At 43.8% G+C, this 23,220-nt stretch overlaps 1 protein-coding gene and 1 long non-coding RNA gene across 2 annotated transcripts in view; both read right to left on the bottom strand.

Moving 5' to 3' along the window:
- Positions 1 to 866: 866 nt before the first annotated feature.
- The window catches only part of CALCOCO2 (calcium binding and coiled-coil domain 2), a 36,232-nt gene continuing 13,878 nt past the window's right edge, over positions 867 to 23,220 (bottom strand). Inside the window, exons 3-13 of the mRNA XM_010359745.2 lie at positions 18,828 to 18,930; positions 18,539 to 18,672; positions 17,622 to 17,747; positions 15,629 to 15,717; positions 15,178 to 15,247; positions 13,797 to 13,919; positions 13,413 to 13,499; positions 9,537 to 9,632; positions 5,558 to 5,693; positions 3,431 to 3,459; positions 867 to 2,895 (exon numbers count right to left, since the gene is read on the bottom strand). Of these exons, the coding sequence (XP_010358047.1) occupies positions 2,728 to 2,895; positions 3,431 to 3,459; positions 5,558 to 5,693; positions 9,537 to 9,632; positions 13,413 to 13,499; positions 13,797 to 13,919; positions 15,178 to 15,247; positions 15,629 to 15,717; positions 17,622 to 17,747; positions 18,539 to 18,672; positions 18,828 to 18,930 (1,161 nt within the window). The 3' untranslated portion in view covers positions 867 to 2,727. The remainder of the gene's footprint in view (positions 2,896 to 3,430; positions 3,460 to 5,557; positions 5,694 to 9,536; positions 9,633 to 13,412; positions 13,500 to 13,796; positions 13,920 to 15,177; positions 15,248 to 15,628; positions 15,718 to 17,621; positions 17,748 to 18,538; positions 18,673 to 18,827; positions 18,931 to 23,220) is intronic.
- LOC115894772 lies at positions 9,856 to 11,417 on the bottom strand. The gene is made up of 2 exons (XR_004054948.1): positions 11,033 to 11,417; positions 9,856 to 10,448 (listed from the first exon to the last, which is right to left on the bottom strand). It is a non-coding gene; the product is annotated as an uncharacterized LOC115894772 (long non-coding RNA).

Here is a 23,220-nt window from a genome sequence, read left to right as displayed (position 1 = left end):
GATTCAAAAATTCAACTCAGATATATACCATTTGCTCCCATAACTTCCTATTTTTTGCAGGTATATAACTGTAAGCTATATAATGTATGGGTGAGAGAGGGATGGAGGAAGGCCAGGGTGGGCAGTGGGTTATATAAGAACTACTGTTGGCTGGGTGCAGTAGCTCATGTCTGTAATCCCAGCACTTTGGGAGGCCGAGGCGGGTAGATCACGAGGTCAGCAGATCGAGACCATCCTGGCTAACGCGGTGAAACCCCATCTCTACTAAAAATACAAAAAATAAGCCAGGTGCGGTGGCAGGCACCTGTAGTCCCAGCTATTCAGGAGGCTGAGGCAGGAGAATGCTGTGAACCAGGGAGGTGGAGCTTGCAGTGAGCAGAGATTGAGCCACTGCACTCTAGCCTGGGAAACGGAGCGAAACTGTGTCTCAAAAAAAAAATTAAAAAAAAAAAGAACTATCGTTTACTACTAGTGGCTGCCTGGAGCATAATTTCCCCCTTCGAAGCCTTGGTAAGAGCAGCTGGGGATAATGAACAGTGGTTAAAAATGCTTTGTTTTACACCCAGCAAAAAGGGTCATTAATACCTCAACGTTTTTTTTTTTTTTTTTTTTTTTTTTTTTTTTTTTAACCAAGCCCTGTGGAAGGGCTCCTGCTGCTGTTGACAATCATGGTAACCCTTGGGGTAGCAGGGGCAAAGGGGTGGATAATTCACCACAAAATGGTATTCACTGATTTGGATTATGTGCACCACTGTTCCTCTCCATTCATGTGCTTAATTAAGAGCTGACTAGTACAAAATAAATGAAACTGTAATTCTTCACTAGAACTATCTGGGGAGCAACAGAAATTCTGCAGGGAGGGTATGTGCCAGAAAAACTCCTTTATTACCATCTCCCTATTATATTTTTCTATTCTAGGGTTAGTGTTAATGTCAGGTCTCATTCTTCAGGCAGCAAAAGGGCTGGAGAAGTAGTATAAGTTTCATCTTCATTTTATCAAGGATGAAATCAAAGCAAGGAGCTGTGACTAGGACAATATAGTTAGTCTAGGGCATAACTCCCAACCACGTTGGGGAAAGCCCAGTAGGAACACAGGGCTATAGTTGGCTTATTCATGACAACGTGTTTCACATCATTCAAAAGTTTTTGTAGAAGTCTCTGTAGTGACCAGCTGATACTGCCTGGGAGTTATTTCCATTTGTTCAGTCCCTGAGGGGAGAGAAAATGGAATTATTGCTTTCTTATAGTTCAATTAGGCAAATGTGGATAGAGGGCATTGAACTTAGTTCACAAAGGGTGCCAAAATCCACACTGCTCCTTTAAAAAAAAAAATGCATGGAAAGTTACAGCAAGAAGTCAGGGCCTCAGGCCAGGCATGGTGGCTCACGCTTGTAATCCCAGCACTTTGAAGGGCTGAAGTGGACAGACCACATGAGGCCAGGAGTTCGAGACCAGCCTGGCCAACATAGTGAAACCCTGTCTCCACTAAAAATATAAAAATTAGCTGGGCATGGTGGCACACACCTGTAATACCAGTTACTTGGGAGGCTAAGGCATGAGAATCGCTTGAACCTGGGAGGTGGAGGCTGTAGTGAGCTAACTGTGCCACTGCACTCCAGCCTGGGTAACAGAGCAAGACTCTGTTTCAAAAAAAAAAAAAAAAAAAGAAGCCAGGGCCTCAGATTTCACAAACTAATGTTTCATCACCTCCTTCCCCACCTCAAGATAACTGCCAGGACACTAGGACACTCTTTTTTGTTTAATACTTAAGACAGGTGAAGAGAAATCATTGGTGGGGTCTGTCCTTCCCATAGTCCTTTTGATCACAGTTTTCCCATGAGCTTCAAAATAAAAGACTATAAACTGAAGGTTTATTTTAAATTACCTAAGTCCCTGAAATAGAAGAGTAATTTATTTTTAGTATTAAAGAGATTAACAAGTTGTCTCATTATTCTGACTTATCCATATTCAAAACTCACCTACTCAGAAAACTGCAAACCCATAGTTGCTAACAATCCCTATTTAACTATTAAGAAAGGATTTACAACAATACAAGCTATGTACATAGGAAATATCAGAGAGTAGAAAGTGCTAACCAGAGGTACCCAGAAAAGCTTTCTGTGACTGAAATAATACTTCCTGTCTAAGGTTCAGGAGTAAGATGCTTCTTTGGGGGCTGAGAAATTAACATGAGAAACCTTTGGTATCCAAACTGGACTTCTGAGCTCTTTGCCATGGCATTTTTGGCTAGTCTAACGCAATCATTTGGAGAAAGCAACACCGAGGATGAGGTGGAAGAATTCTCAACCTCGGACCAATCTCTGGCCCCAGGGTTAGGACTGAGAACAAATACACTCAAGGGTTGACTTTGAATGGCAGTGGGACAACTAGGAAAACCAATCACTTAGTATCAAGTCAGGCCTGTTGTGAATACCCAGGTTGGCTCCATCCCAGGGCCCTTGTACTGAGACCCTTGGAAGAATGATAGGTGAGAGGATGATACAGCTAGAGTTATGTGACTTAAAGGTAGCAACCCACAAGGATGGCAGCAGAAGTCCTTAACAGTGATCTTCAGATCAGTGACACAACTCCACTGTTAGTGGCAGCAGGGCTGAGTAAATCCCTAATAATTTCGGGTTAGGCAGGATCTTGACTCATATAACTCATGGCAGAAGCTACAGGTTCTACTCTATAAAATCTCTGTATACATCCAAGAGGTTGGGATACTCAGAGAGAGTGGCAGAACACGTGGTCTTCAAAGATCTGCTTCTCTGTAGCTGGGAAGATCTTGTCACAAATTGGACAATTCAAACAAAGGGCCTGCATCTGCTGTTGCTCCAAGGTGTGATCACAAATACCATCTGCTTTGCAGATAGGGCATTTCTTGATGGAGAGCTGGGAGGAAGAGTAAAGAGGTCAGTACAAATGTAAGCTATATGTGGCACAGATGTGGCCATCCTGTCTTCCACTATATCCTCAGTGCCTAGCATAATGACTGGCACATAGTTAGGCGCTCAAGAAATAGTGAATGAACGAAGAGAATGCACATTTGGAGATACTTACCAGGCTTCATCTAACCCCAGAATTGAAAGGGCCTAATATTGCTGAAGTAGCCAAAGTAGCTTCTAGCCTAGAAGGGGCACTGGACAGAACTTATTTGGCTAGAGCTGCCTGGTTCAGATCTCCTCCCTACTTATGCTACCCAACAACTTAAAGGTATAGATCCTAAGCAAAATGCTGATGGATGAACTGTGCTTTCTTCTCCCTTCCACAACAGGCTGGCTCAGCCTTGGGCCCAGAACAAGCTGATCCAGCTGACTTCTGGAGTTATCAAAATGAATCTGTCTCCCTATGGTTCTCCCATGAACTGGAAAAGGAAGGGAAATTTTCAAGGGCTTTGTGGGAATATTCTCATGAATCAAATACTTACCTGACTGGGGGAAGAACTTTCTTGGATACCTGAGAAGAATCAAAAAGATCTCATTCAATGAGAAAACACCACTCTAGCTTCTCCAACTGTGTTCTGGCAGATATTTCCTGTAACTTTCATTGTTCCCTTTCTTCTCACTGCCTCTGATTCTTTCTCTCTCATATGTATACCATTACTGCTGATAGAGGGGATCTAGGTTAATGATAAGGTGAAAAGAAAACATAAATAATGAAATCTTTTTTTTTTTTTTTGAGATAGAGTCTCGCTCTGTCGCCTAGGCTGGAGTGCAGTGGCGTGATCTCGGCTCACTGCAGCCTCTGCCTCCTGGGTTCAAGCAATTCTCCTGCCTCAGCCTCCTGAGTAGCTGGGATTACAGGTGCCCACCACCATGCCTGGCTAATTTTTGGTAGGTTTAGTAGAGACAGGGTTTCTCCATGTTGGCCAGGCTGGTCTCAAACTCCTGACTTCAAGTGATCTGCCTGCCTCGGGCTCCCAAAGTGCTGGGATTACAGGAGTGAGCCACCATGCCCAGCCTGAAATTGTATTTTTTTTTTCTTTCTTTCTTTTTTTTTTTTTTGAGACGGAGTTTTGCTCTGTCATCCAGGCTGGAGTGCAGTGGCGTGATCTCAGCTCACTGCAAGCTTCACCTTCCGAGTTCACACCATTCTCCCATCTCAGCTTCCCAAGCAGCTGGGACTACAGGCGCCTGCCACCACGCCTGGCTAATTTTTTGTTTATCTATTTTTAGTAGAGACGGGTTTTCACAATGTTAGCCAGGATGGTCTTGATCTCCTGACCTCATGATCTGCCCGTCTTGGCCTCCCAAAGTGCTGGGATTACAGGCGTGAACCACTGTGCCCGGCCAAAACTGTATTTTCATTAGCTGTGCGTGTGTATATTATATGTATATACACACACACAGGCTCTATCTATCTATATATATGTTATACAGTCAGAAAAAACAATAAAGCTATTTTCAGAGTGGGGAAAACGAGATTTTAATAACAACAGTAACAATTTAAGGCCAATCTGAGAATAGATTTTAAGACTGTATCCACAGACAGGTACAATGGCGCAAACTTATAATCCCAGCACTTTGGGAGGCCGAGGTGGGTGGATTGCTTGAGCTCAGGAGTTCGAAATCGGCCTGGGCAACATGGCAAAACCCCAACTCTACACAAAATACAAAAATTAGCTGGGCGTGGTGGCTGGCGCCTGTAGTCTCTGCTACTTGGTAGGCTGAGGTGAGAGGATTGGTTGAGCCCGGGAGGTGGAGGTTGCAGTGAGCTGAGAGGATCTGTTGAGCCCAGGAGGCGGAGGTTGCAGTGAGCCAAGTTCACTACTACGCCCAGTTAATTTTTGTATTTTTAGTACAGACGGGGTTTCATCACGTTAGCCATGCTTGTCCTGAACTCCTGACCTCAGGTGATCTGCCCGCCTCGGCCTCCCACAGTGCTGAGATTACAGGCATGAGCCACCGCGCATGGCCACAAACTTAATTTTAAAGAAAAAATAAACTTGTTACCTGTTATAAACACCTGGTTGTAACTCTAAAGATAATGCGGCTGCTTTAAAATGCCGCAAAAAGCAAATGAGATCTCATATTGCTTTTGGAGACAAATGAGAAAAGCTCTCTGTTTAGCAAGGACATGTTACCCTAAGTCCTTTTCACCCCCATTTCCTGTCCTACCACCGAGGAATCTCTGTGGAGCACGTTTCTGCTGCCGTTGGTCAGCCATCAGGGTGGCTGCTGTATCCACTAGTTCCTGGGCGGCATAACTTGCCTCTCTTGCTACCATTTCAAAACCTTAATTAGCTTCCTCAGCTTTGTATGTGTATATCTTCTACATAAAGACATTTCTCTGATTTACACATTTGGAATATAGCCACGGGACTCAATTTGTGTCTGCTGCCTCTAGGCGAATGATCTGATTTGTGTCTTCTGGATTCAGATTTATTTCTCAATTAACACTTCTCGCCTGGCAGTCTTTCCATTGGGTCCTCAGCTTCTGCCCAGCAAGTCTTAACAATGAGACTGGTCTTAATGAGCACCTCAGAAACAAAAATTTAGTAGGGGAAAGGGATGCAGGCAGGGTCCTTCCAGTTGGAATGGGAAAGTTGTCTTACCAGAATATGGGTTTCCATAGACAAGTCCTGGATTTTGTCCTGCGCCTCCTTCATCTGAAGTAGGTACTTGATACGGCAAAGAATTAAAATCCAGACCCATGTAACTGAGCAATCTGCTGTTCTCCCTCTTCAAAAGCTAAGGATAGAGGATGTATAGACATGTTGAAAGGCAATACCAAGAATGGCCACCAGGAACTGGCTAGGAGATGTCCCTCCCAGGTAGTTCTCAATTAGCAATGTGGCACTGGAGAAACTCAGTAATTGATAATCCATAATTCTTCAGAAGGGAAGGCAGCAGTTTCAATATTCCAAAGATCTAAGTTCTTTATACCTGAATTTATTTATTTATTTAGAGTCAGAGTCTCGCTCTGTCACCCAGGCCAGAGTGCAGCGGCACCATCTTGGCTCACTGCAACCTCTGTCTCCCAGGTTCAAGTTATTCTTGTGCCTCAGCCTCCCAAATAGGTGGGATTACAGGCACCCACCACCACACCTAGCTAATTTCTGTATTTTTAGTAGAGACGGGGGTTTCACCATCTTCTCCAGGCTGGTCTCGAACTCCTGACCTCAAGTGATCCGCCTGCCTTGGCCTCCCAAAGTGTCAGGATTACAGGTGTGAGCCACTGTGCCCAGCCTATACCTGAATTTAAATATATTTACTACATTTTGTTTATATTAATACAAAAAAGAATTTTAAATCTCTAAATACATGCCAACTAAAGGGAGGAACAAATGTGTGAATATATGAAAGTGGCAGGAGCTATATTAATACTGCAACTATTCTGATAGATATATCAACGTTGAAACTATTGTATATTATTATTATTATTGTTAAATTTGTTTTTATTAGAGACAGGGTCTTGCGCTGTCACCCAGGCTGGAGTGCGGGATGCAATCATAGATCACTGCAGCCTTGAACTCATAGGCTCAAGCAACCCTCGCACCTCAGCCTCCTTAGTAGCTGAGACTATAGGTGCACGACACCATGCCTGGCTGACTTTTTAATTTTTTGTAGAATGATAGACTCTTGCTTTGTTGCCCAAGCTGGTTTCAAACTTCTGGCTTCAAGTGATCGTCCTGCCTTGGCCTCCCCGTGTTGTATATTATTGAGAGCAGCATATTTTTTCAATTTCCTTCCTAGAATAATTTCTTACATGATGTAAATATTCACCTGAAATAATTTTTCCTTCTTCATGTCTTATCCCATTCAAATGGATATACCAACACAGAGAATGAGTAAGAAGGCAGGGTGGGAGGGAGGTAAGGAAAAAGAAGAAAAGTACTAAAAGTGGCACAGACAGAATTTAAAGTTCTTAGGAAAAGGGAAATAAGCAAATTTCCCTTATCATCTTAAGAGGGTTTTACTACACTCTTAACAAAGCTACCAAATACCAAATCTTTCCCTTCGTTTTGCAAACTGTGTGTGCACCTGCCCCCCAACAATCAAACTAACCTAGAAAAAGGGATTTCAAACTCAAGGTATATATTAAGAGAATGGGAATAGGCCGAACACAGTGGCTTATGCCTGTAATCCCATCACTTTGGGAGGCTGAGGCGGGCGGATCGCTTGAGCCTAGGAGTTTGAGACCAGCCTGGGCAACATGGTGAAACCCCCTCTCTACTAAAAACACAAAAATTAGCTGGGCATGATAGTGCGCACCTGCAATCCTAGCTACTTGGGAGGCTGAAGCACAAGAATCGCTTGAATCTGGGAGGCGGAGGTTGCAGTGAGCCAAGATGGCACCACTGCACTCCAGCCTGGATGACAGAGCGAGACTCGGTCTAAAAAACAAACAAACAAACAAACAAAAAACAAAACCAAAAAATAAATAAATAAATAGAGAATGGGAATAACAAGACTAGAAAGAGAACCCAAAAAGCCTTCTGCAATTATGAAACACATTGGCATAAATGATATAATCAAAAGTAGAAATTGAGGAAGAATTATTGTTTAGTAGGTATGAAGTTTCAGTGTTGCAAGATGGAAAAGTTCTGGGGATCTGTTGCATAGCACTGTGATGCACTTAACTCTACTGAACTGTACACTTTTACATTATTAAGATGGTAAATTTTATGCTTTTTTTTTTTGAGACGGAGTCTCGCTCTGTCACCCAGGCTGGAGTGCAGTGGCACGATCTCAGCTCACTGCAAGCTCCGCCTCCCAGGTTCATGCCATTCTCCTGCCTCAGCCTCCTGAGTAGCTGGGACTACAAGGGCCCGCCACCACACCCGCTAATTTTTTTTTTTTTTTTTTTTGTATTTTTAGTAGAGATGGGGTTTCACTGTGTTAGCCATGATGGTCTCAATCTCCTGACCTCGTGATCTGCCCGCCTCGGCCTCCCAAAGTGCTGGGATTACAGGCGTGAGCCACTGCGCCCGGACAAATTTTATGTGTTTTAATCGCAATTTTAAAAAGAAAACAATAGTAAAAATGATCACTAGGAGGCATAGGCCAGAAGGATTATAGAGGGTAAACATCAGGAGGCGGAGGTTGTAGTGAGTCATGATCACTCCAGCCTGGGCAACAGAGTGAGACTCCGTCTCAGAAAAAAAGATAAGTCTGGGTGCCATGGCTCATACCTGTAATCCCAGCACTCTGGGAGGCCAAGGTGGGCAGATCACCTGAGGTCGGGAGTTCGAGACCAGCCTGACCAAAATGGAAAAACCTCATCTCTACAAAAATACAAAACTAGCCAGGTGTGGTAGCACTTGCCTGTAATCCCAGCTACTCAGGAGGCTGAGGCAGGAGAATCATTTGAACCTGGGAGGGGGAGGTTGCAGTGAGCCAAGATTGTGCCATTGCACTCCAGTCTAGGCGTGGTGGCAGGCGCCTGTAGTCCCAGCTACTCAGGAGGCTGAAGCAGGAGAATCGCTTGAACCTGGGAGGCGGAGCTTGCAGTGAGCCAAGATCACATCACTGCACTCCAGCCTGGGTGACAGAGTGAGACTCCGTCTCAAAAAAAAAAAAAAAAGAGGGTAAAGATGAAGAACTGATGAAATGATGGAAGTACAGATACAGGAGTAGCAGCCAGAATGCATGGACACCTATTCTTTGATGCTGAGCAAGAACATGAGAATGGGCCGGGCGTGGTGGCTCATGTCTGTAATCCCAGCACTTTGGGAGGCCAAGGCAGGAGGACTGCTTGAGCCCAGGAGTTTAAGACCAGCTTGGGCAACATAGCAAGACCTTGTCTATACTAAAAATAAAAAAAAATTGGCTGGGCATGGTGGCATATGCCTATAGTCGCAGCTACTTGGGAGGCTGTGGCAGGAGGATCACTTGAGCCCACGAGATCAAGGCTGTAGTGAGCCAAGTTTGTGCCACTGCACCCCAAGCCTGGGTGACAGAGTGAGACCTCGTCTCAAAAACAACAACAACAACAACAATAACAACAACAACAACAAAGAACATGAGAATGCCCTTGACTTCAAATACAACCACTTTATTTTCTGCCATATCATCTTCAATCAATAATAAATGTTGGTTGGATGAATGAATGAACCAATGAATCAATGAATGAATGAATGCACAGCATTTATTAGGGCCTACCATGGGTCCAGCACTGGTACAGACCACCACTTCTGCTCCTGGTTTGGCAGCAGAGAAAAAGGAAAAAGTTGTGCTGAAGGAAAGGAGTTCCCTGCTAGCATAAAGTTATGTAGGACGTTATTCCCATATCCCCCAAGGCAACACATATTAGCTGTAAAGTTAAAAGCAAAAATAAGTTAGGTCTTCATCAGTGTGGCTTCTTTCAAGGTGACTATTGCCATGCCAAACAAGTTTCAGTTGTAGAATAAAGACAGGGTTTTGTGGTAGATTAGGAAATTAGATTAAATTTACTCTTTGTTTAGGAACAACTGTTTCACCCACTGTCCCAGAAACGGCCCTTAACTTCTTGTTTTTATCACTGCATCTCTGGGCCACCCTGCTCCTTCCCCTTAAAACCTTGGGGTTTTCTACCCTCTTTCACACACTTACATCATTTTCTCCTTCCAATCTCTCTTTCTCTCTCTGCAGAGCATTACATATCATTTTCTTCTCACTCAGTCTTCTTGACAGGTCAAAGTTTTCATCCTGTCAACAATAAAAAAAATTAGGACTAGGATCACATATTGCAGTCTGGGTACAAGGCGGGAAATTGTAGAGGATCTGGCATTGCAAAGAGGGGAGACTGAGATGGAGGAGAAGGCAAATGGGAGGAAGCAATGGTACTATGGGCAGGGTGCTAAATTAAAGTGACTTAAAAAAAACACTTGAAGGCCTGAGCTGGCATCAAGATGCCAGTTTTTTTTTTTTTTTGAACTGAGGGTATAAGTGACCAAGGAGGGAAAAAGCAACCTTGGGGAAAATCTCAAAACTGACTTATCAGAATTAGGGATAAATGAAACCTTGTTTAATCCCACCCAACCATGAAAACTATCATCTTTGTTTTGAATAAACATCTCACTCAGTGAGGCCTGAAGCACTTAGGTTTGGGTTGATGTGATTCCTTCCTACAGTGTGAGGATAGGTATCTGGGCTCAAGTTACATGAAGGAAGAGGGAACACAGGAAGGCATTTGTCCAAGGACACAAGGAGCTCAGACCGCAGTCTTGAGCATCCCAGTGTGATGGGTTGACCTAACTGGTTTCATGCTTCAGAGCTTCCCATCTTCTACCTGCATACATACACATGCGCATACCTCACACACACACTTAAGCTAAGCCTACTAGTTGTGGTTTTTGATCCAAGATTTTTTATTTGAACGCTGGTGCCCAAACTGCTGTGCGTGTCTAGCCGACCCTGAGGTAGTAATGCGAGAGGGGGCTACCCGGTGACAGTGCTGACTGCAGGCTCCTTGCTTCCCATCCCCATTGGCTCCTGCTGGCTCTTCTGGTCCTGCTTCACTTCCTCAAAAGGCAGAAATAAGAAAGGGCTCTCTGAGTCTGCACAGAAACCTGCTTGATAGTTACAAAAACCTTCCCTTAGACCTGTGGCTAAGTTGGGGCCTGTATTTTCAGGGACCCCCATGCTAGTTTCTGGCCATACACTACATCCCTCTTTTTAGCGGAAAGATAGCTTTCTCACCTTAAGAAGGATGTACAGGCCGGGCGCGGTGGCTCAAGCCTGTAATCCCAGCACTTTGGGAGGCCGAGACGGGCGAATCACGAGGTCAGGAGTTCGAGACCATCCTGGCTAACACGGTGAAACCCCGTCTCTACTAAAAAATACAAAAAGCTCGCCGGGCGAGGTGGCTGGCGCCTGTGGTCCCAGCTACTTGGGAGGCTGAGGCAGGAGAATGGCGTAAACCCGGGAGGCGGAGCTTGCAGTGAGCTGAGATCCGGCCACTGCACTCCAGGCCAGGCGACAGAGCGAGACTCCGTCTCAAAAAAAAAAAAAAAAAAAGAAGGATGTACAATCTTCTGGGCTTGGTCTAAAAACCACTAACCTTCGCACCCCTTGCTTTCCTGGACCCCCTTATCTCTGTCACCTACCAGTGCAGCCGCCCTGAGTTGCCTGATCTGTTTGTGAAGTCGTTGACACTCTTTGTACTTCTCTAAGAAACAGGCTCTCCCGGCCTCTACCTTTGCCTTAAGGCGTTCCACCTCTCGTGCTAACTGCTCCTCCACAGTTAGTGCCGCTTTCTTGTTCCTAGGCTCCTGAAGCATAAGATACACAGTCCTCATATTTAGCGGCCTTTTAGGATGTATGAGGATTTAGGATTGCTATTAGCCAGGTGGGTAGCCCCTAGGTCTTGAAAAATATCCCATGAAAACTAAGAAAACTGGCCGGGTGCAGTGGCTCACACCTGTAATCCCAGCACTTTGGGAGGCCAAGGTGGGTGGATTACCAGAGGTCAGGAGTTCGAGACCAGCCTAGCCAACATGGTGAAACCCCATCTCTACTAAAAATACAAAAATTAGCTGGGCATGGTGGCAGCCACCTGTAATCCCAGCTAATCCCTCAGGAGGCTGAGGCAGGAGAATAGCTTGAAACCAGGAGGCGGAGGTTGCAGTGAGCTGAGATCAGGTCAGTGTACTCCAACCTGGGTGACAAAGCAAGACTGTCTCAAAAAAAAAAAAAAAATATATATATATATATATATGTGTGTGTGTGTGTATGTGTGTGTGTATGTATGTGTGTATATATACATACGTGTATATATGTATATAAAAGAAAACCAAGGAAATCCATACCTATCACAAGGTGGTTCAAATCTTTGAATGACTATAGTTTTTTTTTTTTTTTCTCGAGACAGAGTCTCGCTCTGTCACCCAGGCTGGAGTGCAATGGCGCGATCTCAGCTCACTGCAACTCCTGCCTCCCGGATTCAAGCGATTCTCCCGCCTCAGCCTCCTGAATAGTTGGGATTACAGACACCCATCACCATGCCCAGCTAATTTTTGTACTTTTAGTAGAGACGGGGTTTCGCCATGTTGGTCAGGCTGGTCTCGAACTCCTGACCTCATGATCTGCCTGCCTCAGCCTCCCAAAGTGCTGGCATTACAGGCGTGAGCCATTGTGCCTGGCCGGGACTATAGATTATTTAAAACGGTAATTTCTTTGCTACATCAGAGGTCACAAACTGGAATGTGCCTATAGAGAGCAGGCAAGAAATGTAATCGAATGAAGGAGTTGAATGCAACAAAGCAGTGCAGACTGCAGCTAGACGGAGAGCTCATGACCCACCTACAGGGGACAGCAGCTACTCAGCTCTAGCTATTGCTACTGCACAGGAATGTGGGCTCAGCATTGCTAGGTCCTCTCATTTCTCAAAGGAAGCTGGAAATACAAATTTTTATGGGAAATATTCCTATTTTTAAATGTTGATAACTACTTTCTAAAACATATCTGTGTCTGACCTTGACCTATGATCTGCTGATTTGCAAACTTTGTTCTAGTCTTTCCTATATCATGCTAAAGCATACAGTATCTTAGATATAGTAGGTACTCAGTGATTGACTAGATGATGCATATATGATGTGAATTATAATCCTAATGACTGGATATCCCTCTGACGTCAGGATTTCTCATGTCCTTGGATCAACTAAGTAAATGGGGCTTCCAGGCACCTGTCAACACCAGGGGGCCTCTTCTTCAACAATATATTACAGGAAATTATTAGTCAATTAGGCTTTCATTCCTACATAACTGATAATGATGATAATGCTAATATATTAATTATAACAAGATTTGCTTTGAGTGGTATATTTTCCTGTTATAGAGCCCTTTATAACGATTCTTTTTTTTTTTTTTTTTTTTTTTTTTGAGAAGGAGTCTTGCTCTGTCACCCAGGCTGGAGTGCAGTGGCCAGATCTCAGCTCACTGCAAACTCCGCCTCCCGGGTTTACGCCATTCTCCTGCCTCAGCCTCCCGAGTAGCTGGGACTACAGGCGCCCGCCACCTCGCCCGGCTAGTTTTTTGTATTTTTTTAGTAGAGACGGGGTTTCACCGTGTTAGCCAGGATGGTCTCGATCTCCTGACCTCGTGATCCACCCGCCTCGGCCTCCCAAAGTGCTGGGATTACAGGCTTGAGCCACCGCGCCCGGCCTGTAACCATTCTTTTGTCTGCCCCCATTGTAACTCTATAAGAAGAGGGTAGGGGTTATTCTGTGTGAGCCCTAGTCCAAGGATCTAGTTAACTACATCTTGTCATGAAGTTTAACTTGCAATATTCCTTTATCACTTATTACACATTAGAAATGCCCACTTCTAAACATTTTGTAAATCTCTGTCCTTTTGGCTAGAAAGCAAAACATGTAGAGGTGAACACTTTCTTACTTATCCTGTCCATCACCTGAAAATAGGCCCATATCCTTTTCTTCTATATCCCTATAGGCTCCCTCCCACATAACCATCCAAAGACAGACGTGCCATTAATTCCTGTTGTTTCTTCATTGCCGTAGTTTCATTCTGCTTCATTTCCTCCACTGTCTGCTCGAGCTTCTTCTGGTCCTTCCTCTGCACAAAAACAGATTTCAGTACCATTGCTGGGAAAACGCACACATGCATACATACACCATGGAAGGGCCTGCTAAGCTAATGAGCAAGCAGGATGCAGAGGGAGAGGCAAGTCTTCTCTTGTCAGTTTCTAAAGAAAGCCATGAGCTATCTCATTTCAGACTGTTTCCTCTGAGCCCTTTCCTAGAGCCAGTGATATCCAGGTATATTAAAGAACATTAAAATGTTCCTTATACAAAGACCAATGTATATTTTCTTGCAAATGCCTAAAAGTGTTGTTTTCTCCCATGACTCTACCTGTTCAGTTAAACTGAGAAAGAGGTGGCCATTTTCCTTTTTCAGGTGCTCTAACTGCTCTGTCTTATCTTGATCTCCCTGAACAAGCTTCTCCATTTCTTTCTCTTGAGTTGACAACTGGGCCTAAAATAAAAATAGTGAACATAACCAAGATACAAAAGAAGGAAAATAAAACAGGAACAATGCTTTTTAATGTACAATAACAAAGAGATGTGTTTCCCTAGCAACTCCCAACTGCCAAATATCCTGTAGAACTCCTTTACTTTTCAGCTCAACCTTATAGCCTAAGAATCTAAGGCTCAACTGAGTACAATTAGACAAACCACTCTTTAAAGCACCTCTTTAAGGCATAGCTTCCTAAAAATGAGAGCAGTTCTGCTATCTGCTCTATATTCCAGACTTTCGAGTATGATTTTGCTTGAAAAGATTAAAGTTTGATTATTGATATAGATGATTGTCATCTATATTAAGAGCTCATGGTAAATTTTTTATTTTTATTTTTATTTTTATTATTTTTTTTGAGACGGAGTCTTGCTCTGTCGCCCGGGCTGGAGTGCAGTGGCCGGATCTCAGCTCACTGCAAGTTCCGCATTTACGCCATTCTCCTGCCTCAGCCTCCGGAGTAGCTGGGACTACATGCGCCCGCCACTTCGCCTGGCTAGTTTTTTTGTATTTTTAGTAGAGACGGGGTTTCACCATGTTAGCCAGGATGGTCTTGATCTCCTGACCTCGTGATTCGCCCGTCTCGGCCTCCCAAAGTGCTGGGATTACAGGCTTGAGCCACCGCGCCCAGCCGGTAAATTAACTTAGTAATACATGAACAAATCACTAAGTTCCTTGTGAATCATGATTTTTTTTTTTTTTTTTGAGACAGAGTCTTGCTCTGTCACCCAGGCTGGAGTGCAGTGGAGCGATCTCTGTTCACTTCAACCTCTGCCTCCGGGGTTCAAGTGATTCTTCTGCCTCAGCCTCCTGAGTAGCTGGGATTACAGGTGCACCTGTAAATTAGCACGCCCAGCTAATTTTTGTATTTTTAGTAGAGACGGGGTTTCGCCATATTGGCCAGGCTGATCTCAAACTCCTGACCTCAGGTGATCCACCTGCCTCAGCCTCCCAAAGTGCTGGGATTACAGATGTGAGCCACTGCACCCGGCTGTGAATCATGATTTTTTTTTTTTTTTAAAAGCCGGGGGGGCATGAGTAGGGTGGAGGCTTACCTGGTTCAAGAATGGAAAATACATAACCTGAAACTTTAGTGTGATACTTTGAAAAGTATGCCATTAGGCACTCACTGAAATGAAATACATCTTTCTAGGCCACCAAATCGGAGCCATGGTAAGGCTAAGAAAATATCCTTTGACAAAGGTATGGCATTACCTACCTGAAGCTGATCCACTCTGATTCCCATCTTCTCATTTTCTGAGGACATCTTCTGGTTTTGTTCTTTCAGTCTGTGGAAGTGGAGATAACTACGTGAAAAATTCACTTATTGCAGGTCAGCTACCCCTGGCCTTAAATGATTTAAGGCTGGCTTGGCCCTAAGCCTGCAGAGTTATTTAAAAATCTACTAGTCTCCATTGCAGTCCTGTTTTGGCTTCCTGACTCCAAAAAACTGCAAGTATTCAATCCCTAAAGTTAATATTTGAAATCAGATAATTTTTCCTGACTATTCTGATACCAATTTTCTAATTCATGATTCAAAGGGCAGAGAATCACACCTTCAATGTCATAACAGTGTTTTCTCACAAATTTCAGAAATCTAATCTGACTGTATTTAAGGGTATCGATGGTACAGCAGCTCTTCCCCTCCCAGAATTATGGGACATACTCACTGAAGCAACTCTGTCTCCCAATAGTCCTTCTGTTCTTTCACTTTCAGTTCCAACTTCTTATTGATGCTCTGTAGGGTTTCTAGCTCCTCCTATAGATTGAAACACCATCAGAGGGACAGACTATTTCTATGACTTTTGAATGAGTATCTTAGGCAGGCAACAAATATTTATTGAGCACTTACTATATGTCAGGCATAGCATGACACAGCAGTAAATGAAATAAATAAAAGGAAGATGTTCTTTTTTTTTTTTTTTAAGACAGCAATTAAAAGGAGATATCACCCAGGCTGGAGTGCAGTGGCGTGATCTTGGCTCACTGCAACCTCTGTTGCCCGGGTTCAAGCAATTCTCCTGCCTCAGCCTCCCAAAGTGCTGGGATTTCAGGCATGACCTACTGCGCCCGGCCACAAAATGCTCTTTCTATATTAAAAATGCATCACCTTAATTTCTCATTCTACTAGAGCTTATAATTTGTTCATTAAATAAATATTTATTCAGAGCCTATTCCACACTAGACACTGTTCTTGCACTGCAGACACAACAGTGGACAAAATAGACAAAACTGCCCCTTTCCTAAAACAGTGCTGTTCAATAAGTGAGAGCCACATATAATAATAATTATTATTTTTTTTTTGGAGACGGAGTCTCGCTCTGTCACCCAGGCTGGAGTGCTGTGGCCGGATCTCAGCTCACTGCAAGCTCCACCTCCCGGGTTCACGCCATTCTCCTGCCTCAGCCTCCCGGGTAGCTGGGACTACAGGCGCCGCCACGTCGCCCGGCTAGTTTTTTGTAGTTTTTAGTAGAGACGGGGTTTCACCGTGTTAGCCAGGATGGTCTCGATCTCCTGACCTCGTGATCCGCCCGTCTCGGCCTCCCAAAGTGCTGGGATTACAGGCTTGAGCCACCGCGCCCGGCCGAGCCACATATAATTTTAAAATCTTAGTAGGCACATTTTTAAAAAGGTAAAAAGAAACAGATTAATTTTAATAATAGTGTGTGTGTGTATATATATATTTAAAAATTTATTTTATTTTATTTTATTTATTTTATTGTTTTGAGATAAAGTCTTGCTCTGTTGCCCAGGCTGGAGTGCAGTGGTGTGATCTTGGCTCACTGCAACCTCTGCCTCCCAGGTTCAAGCAATTATCTTGCCTCAGCCTCCTGAGTAGCTGGGATTACACGCGCGTACCACTATGCCTGGCTAATTTTTTCTTGAGACGGAGTCTTGCTCTGTCGCCCAGGCCAGAGTGCAAGGGTGTGATCTTGGCTCACTGCAACTTCCACCTCCCAGGTTCGAGCAGTTCTCCTGCCTCAGCCTCCTGAGTAGCTTGGATTATAGGCACCTACCAGCATGCTTGGCTAATTTTTGTATTTTCAGTAGAGACAGGGTTTCACCATCTTGGCCAGGTTAGTCTCAAACTCCTGACCTTGTGATCCACCTGCCTCAGCCTCCCAAAGTGCTGGGATTACAGGTGTGAGCCACTGCACCTAGCCAAATGATAGTATATTTAACCTAATGAAACTAAAATACCATTTCAACATATAAACAATTAAAAGGAGATATTCAGCTGGGGAAGGTGGCTCATGCCTATAATCCCAGCACTTTGGGAGGCCGAGGTGGGTGGATCACCTGAGGCCAGGAGTTTGAGACCAGCCTGGCCAACATGGTAAAACCCTGTCTCTACAAAAATATAAAAATTGGCTGGGTGTGGTGGCGATTACCTGTAATCCCAGCTACTCGGGAGGCGGAGGCAGGAGAATCTCTTGAACCTGGGAAGCGGGGGTTGCAGTGAGCCAAGATCGCACCCTTGCACTCCAGCTTGGGTGACAGAGTGAGACTCCATTTCAGACAAACAAACAAAACTAATGCCTGTTTAAAGATACTGGTATAAGAGGGTGAGATCACAGGCAAAACAGAATATGGTGCTGGATAAGAGGCACCATCCAATTCTGATCTCCATGGTCCAAGGTCACCTATAACCAGCAGCCATACCTGCTTCTTTTGGAGCTCAGCCTGCATGTCTGAGTTCTGCTTCTGGAGGCTGACACAGCTGTCCTTCAGCACCTGGTTTTCTTTGCAAAGCTCCTTGTTGTGCTGCTCAATCTCTTCTACCTCTCCCTACAAAAGAACATTCCATAAACTATATTCCAAGTCCCTCTAGCAGAAAATTCCCATAGGTTAGGATGGTGAGGGACTGGCTGATTGCCATTCACTGCAGTGACATCTATGTACCCCAAATGGGGGCTGCTCCTTAATACCTAGGTAAGGGTATAACAGAAGTATGTCTTTATAACTGCAGCAATACCAAAAAAAAAAAAAAAAAAAAAAACATTAAAAGTTAAAAGGAAAATTGACACAAGAATGTAGCTTCTTCTTGCAGACCATATTGCTTGTCTCTCCCAATGGACTTAGCTCCTTGAGGCCAAGGACAGTGTTTCAACTGATTCTTCATTGTGTTCCCAGCGCCTACCATAGTGCTGGATGAAGAGTAGGTGTCCTGTTAAATAATGAAGTAAGAAAATGAATCTAATACTCATGTATGACAGACAGGCTGTAGGCCAGAACTGAAAGAGATAAAAAATTTGGTGCTTCTCTCCTCAAAGGAGCTTTTACATTTACCATGGTGATAAGATGTGTAGATGACAAAAATTAAACAACTGGAAAAGTTAAAAGAATAACTGAATGCCAGCTGAGTTAAAGAAGTTTTAGAAAAGGAAGAAATCACTTATTATTATGATTCTTGCTAACATTCCTAAGTCATTCCTGAGTGAGTCCGCAGGAGTACTATATGCATTTTTTCCAACGATACCGTTAGATATTCAATAAAGCCTTATTAACTCAAATTCCATCCTATCCTACGTTGCTACTCGTAACGGCAGTAAGGGATTGAGGTGAGAAGTTTTATAAACCTGAGTGGTAACAACCAGGATGTCTTCCTCATTTTCTGGACGGAACTGGAAAGGAATACTTGCTCCCCGGACCACGCCATCCTGATCCACATAGCAGAACTGGTAATACTCATCATCCTTGGGCAGGTAGTAAGCTGAAAACACAACATAAGTTTTAATCCAAAATAAGATCTATTCAGAAAAGTAAAATTCTGGAAGTCTTTTCATCTGCCCCAGAAAGCTCAAGCTGAAGGGAATTAATTAGTCTTGGCTACTGTCTTCAACACCTTTGGTCCAGTATTTTTCTCACCTTTGAATTGGACTTCCTGCTGTTTAGCTGATTTGTTGTTTAGGTCAATGGGCAAAGTAACCCACATGAAGGTGTAATACTCACGGACTGTCTTCCATCCCACCTGCAATGACAAGTAGTTCTTATTTAGTACCTGAAAGGGGCGTGGGGAAAATCCTAATTGGGCTACATCTTCTTAAAATCACTTTTTATTTGTATATATTGAAAATATAGGCCAGGTGTGGCGGCACTTTGGGAGGCCAAGGCAGGTGGATTGCCTGAACTCAATAGTTCAAGACTAGCCTGGGCAACATGGTGAAACCCCGTCTCCACTAAAATACAAAAAATAAGCCAGGCGTAGTGGTGTGCGCCTGTAATCCCAGCTATTCAGGAGGTTGAGGCAGGAGAATTGCTTCAACCCAGGAGGTGGAGGTTGCAGTGAGCTGAGATTGCACCACTGCACTCCAGCCTGGGTGACAGAGTGAGACTCTGTCTCCAAAAAAAGAAAAAAGAAAATATAATAGAATGAGTTCATTATGACAAGATTCTCACACCAGGGCTCAAATCTTTTTTAATTTTTAATTTTATTTTTCACTTATGACAACTACATATGGGAAAATGTCTGATACAACCAAAAATTGGGGTGCACATACACAGCTCAAAATACAAGTCTTGGAAAGATTTGAAAACTAGCTCCTCACCACCCAGGAGAAAAGCTCCAAACATTCTATCTACAAGTCAGAGATAGAGCTGAGACTGATTTAAGGGGAAAGCTCTGGGAATAGGAACCCTGATCCTCTTACAATGGTGTTCTTTGGGCTTCTAAATCAGAAATCACTTCTGACCTGCCCTCTCTATTGGTGTGTCCTCTATTATGTCCAATTAAGCCCTGTCATATATCAACCTACTGCATTAAAAAAAAACTCCATTCTTCTTTATAATGTCTGTTTTGGGGGCAGAGGAAGAATAGGGTTCTTAGATTATGAGGCACCAGATAAGAGATTCCAGGCCTATACAATTTTTTTTCTTTACTCTTTTTCTTCATGCATGCTTAATGATGGCTTTTTGGCAATAAAGATATTAACAACAATCTGATAGTCATAAAGGCCTCTTCTAGGTATTGAATACAATAAATCGTAAGACATAAGGATGCAGCAAAACATGCCTCAGAGCAGAAAGCTGGCTAAGTGGAAAATATTCTCACAAATGTGAAGGGGGTAAAAGATTGCTCAATCTTATCTAGAAAATAAAAGCACACCAGAGAATAGAAAGCAAGCTACTGTGTCTTCAAGGGGACAACACTCAGCAAATGAGAAGCAAAATTACATTTATTGCCATATTTTGACCCTGCCTGAGCTCAGTAAGAAGAGAACTAAAAATAAATCCCATTTTTATATATCAAGGAATCAAAGCAGGGTGGAAAAGGCTATACCAAAAACTCATCAGAACATCCTAGGGCATGTTTTAGAGTCTCATTAATACACACCCCACTGCTGTAAGCATCTCAGAGCCACTGCAGCCTGTGGTGGTACAGGAAGCAGGAATTTTATGGAGTCCTCATTCACATCCTGGAGCTTCTTAATGCACTGTGACCGAAATATCATTGGGAAGACCTAAGAATTATTGCTGCCTTGGAACAGGGAAACAACTTTTAGCCACCTGCAATGTCTGTCCTTGGCTCCTCCATTTGAGTAGTCCTTGTTCCAGTTTGTCTTGGAAACATTTAAATGCCCAAGTCAAGGAGAGTATGAAGCATAGGATTATACACTGAGGGAAGGAAAGCAGACTGCTTCCTGCTTTAGGCTCCATCATTGGTGGTGACTTTCACTACAGAGAAGATGTAATGTATTTGTATGTATTAAAAATATTTACTGGCCGGGCGCAGTGGTGCATGCCTGTAATCCCAGCTACTCAGTGGCTGACGCATGAGAATCACTGGAACCCAGGAGGTAGAGGCTGCAGTGAGCCCAGATTGCACCTCTGCACTCCAGCCTGGGTGAAGAGAACAAGACTGTCTTAAAATAAATTTTAAAAAATAAATAAAAAATAAAAAGATTTACTGAGTACCTACCTGGTGCCAGATACTACCAGTGTCTGGGGTGATGAGGAGTTGAATAGTCCAATTAAGACTACACTGAAAGAACACTGGGGAGAGCGTTTGAGGTGAGATGTGAAGGACGAAACTTTACAGTCAACTCTTCGTTCCCTAATTTACTATCTGCTGCTCAAAGGAATTCAGCAGAGTAGAGGAGAAAAAGCAGAGGTTTGGGAGCCAAACCTGCTTCACGGCTTATTTACTGTGAGGCCTTGGGAAAGTCACCATCTCTCAAGGATATTCATTTTACTTACTTACGCCCAAGAGATACTACTACTCACCTCAGGGGGCTACTGCACTGTGAGAATTTTTCTGTTTTTATATTTTAGACGGAGTCTTGCTCTGTTGCCCAGGCTGGAGTGCAATCACATGATCTCAGCTCACCACAACCTCCGCCTCCCAGGTTCAAGTGATTCTCCTGCCTCAGCCTCCCAAGTAGCTGGGATTATAGGCATGTGCCACCATGCCTGGCTAATTTTGAATTTTTAGTAGAGACAGGGTTTCTCATGTTGGTCTGGCTGGTCTCGAACTCCCTAGCTCAGGTGATCCACCCACCTCGGCTTCCTAAAGTGCTGGGATTACAGGCATGAGCCACCGCACCCGGCCCACTGTGAGGATTTAATTAGGCAATACATACACACACACACACACACACACACACACACACACACACACACACAGTGAGGATTTAATTAGGCAACACACACACACACACACATCCTCAACAAAGGCCTAGCAAAGCATGTCCTCAGGGTAGGCATTCAAGTCAATACCTTTATGGACAATGGACATTAGAAGCCCTTCTTTAGATTAACAATTATTTATTTATTGGGGTATGGTAATACCTCTGAAATGTATGAAGTATTCCAAATATAGATACATTTAAAAAAAATTTTTTTTTGAGATGAAGTCTTGCTCTGTTGCCCAGGCTGGAGTGCAGTGGCACAATCTTGGCTCACTGCAACCTCTGCCTCCCAGGGTTAAGCAATTCTCCTGCCTCAGCCTCCTGAGTAGCTGGGACTACAGGTGGGTGCCACCACACCTGACTCATTTTTGTATTTTTAGTAGAGATGGGGTTTTACCATGTTGGCCAGGCTGGTCTTGAACTCCTGACCTCAAGTGATCCGTCCGCCTTGGCCTCCCTCCTGGGACTACAGGAGTGAGCCACCGCACCTGGTCAAAATATTTTTAAACATTTGTTTTTAAAAAGCCCACGATCGGCCAGGCGCGGTAGCTCACGCCTGTAATCCCAGCACTTTGGGAGGCTGAGGTGGGTGGATCGCATGAGGTCAGGAGTTCGAGACCAGCCTGGCCAACGTGGTGAAACCCACCTCTACTAAAAATACAAAAATTAGCTGGGCATGGTGGTGGGGACCTGTAATCCCAGCTACTCAGGAGGCTGAGGCAGCAGAATTGCTTGAACCGGGGAGGCGGGGTGCCTGTGATCTCAGCTACTTGGGAGGCTGAGGCAGGAGAATTGTTTGAACCAGGGAGGCGGAGGTTGTAGTGAGCCAAGATCGCATCATTGCTCTCCAGCCTGGGTGACAAGAGCAAAACTCCGTCTTAAAAAAAAAAAAAAAAACCAAGATTTTCATATGGTATATGGTGAAGTCTTTACTGGTGGTTGCTAAGTCTAAGCAAAACAGAAATATAACGATGTTCCAAAAACAAAAACAAAAAAGATGTTATAAACTACATTTTAAAGTCTGGTAAGTAATTTTTGAATCATTCTCTTTTTCATGATCTGTACCTGCATTAACCAATGATAGCCACTAGCCACATGAAGCTATTTAAACTTTAATTAACATTAAGTAAAATTTAAAATCCAGTTACTTGGGCTTGGTGCGGTGGCTCACACCTGTAATCCCAGAACTTTGGGAGGTCGAGGCAGGCAGATCACCTGAGGTTGGGAGTTTGATACCAGCCTGACCAACATGGAGAAACCCTGTCTCTACGAAAAATACAAAATTAGGCAGGCGTGGTGGCACATGCCTGTAATTCCAGCTACTCAGGAGGCTGAGGCAGGAGAATCGCTTGAACCTGGGAGGCGGAGGTTGCGGTGAGCCATGATCACACCATTGCACTCCAGCCTGGGCAATAGAACAAAACTCTGTCTCTAAATAAATAAATAAATAAATAAATAAAATAAATAAAATAAAATAAAATAAAATAAAATCCAGTTACTTAGTCACACTAACCACATTTCAAGTGCTTAACAGCCACACGTGGCTAGTAGCAGCAGTACTAGACAGTGAAGCTATAGCTCCATTGTGGAAAACTCTTACCAGGCAATGTGACCTATATGCTTTGCTACATATG

Source organism: Rhinopithecus roxellana, chromosome 19 (assembly GCF_007565055.1).
Source record: "Rhinopithecus roxellana isolate Shanxi Qingling chromosome 19, ASM756505v1, whole genome shotgun sequence".
In the NCBI taxonomy this organism is placed as follows: Eukaryota; Metazoa; Chordata; class Mammalia; order Primates; family Cercopithecidae; genus Rhinopithecus; species Rhinopithecus roxellana.
The sequence above is the reverse complement of the archived record's forward strand: the minus strand, read 5'-3'. Positions and strand labels throughout refer to the sequence as shown.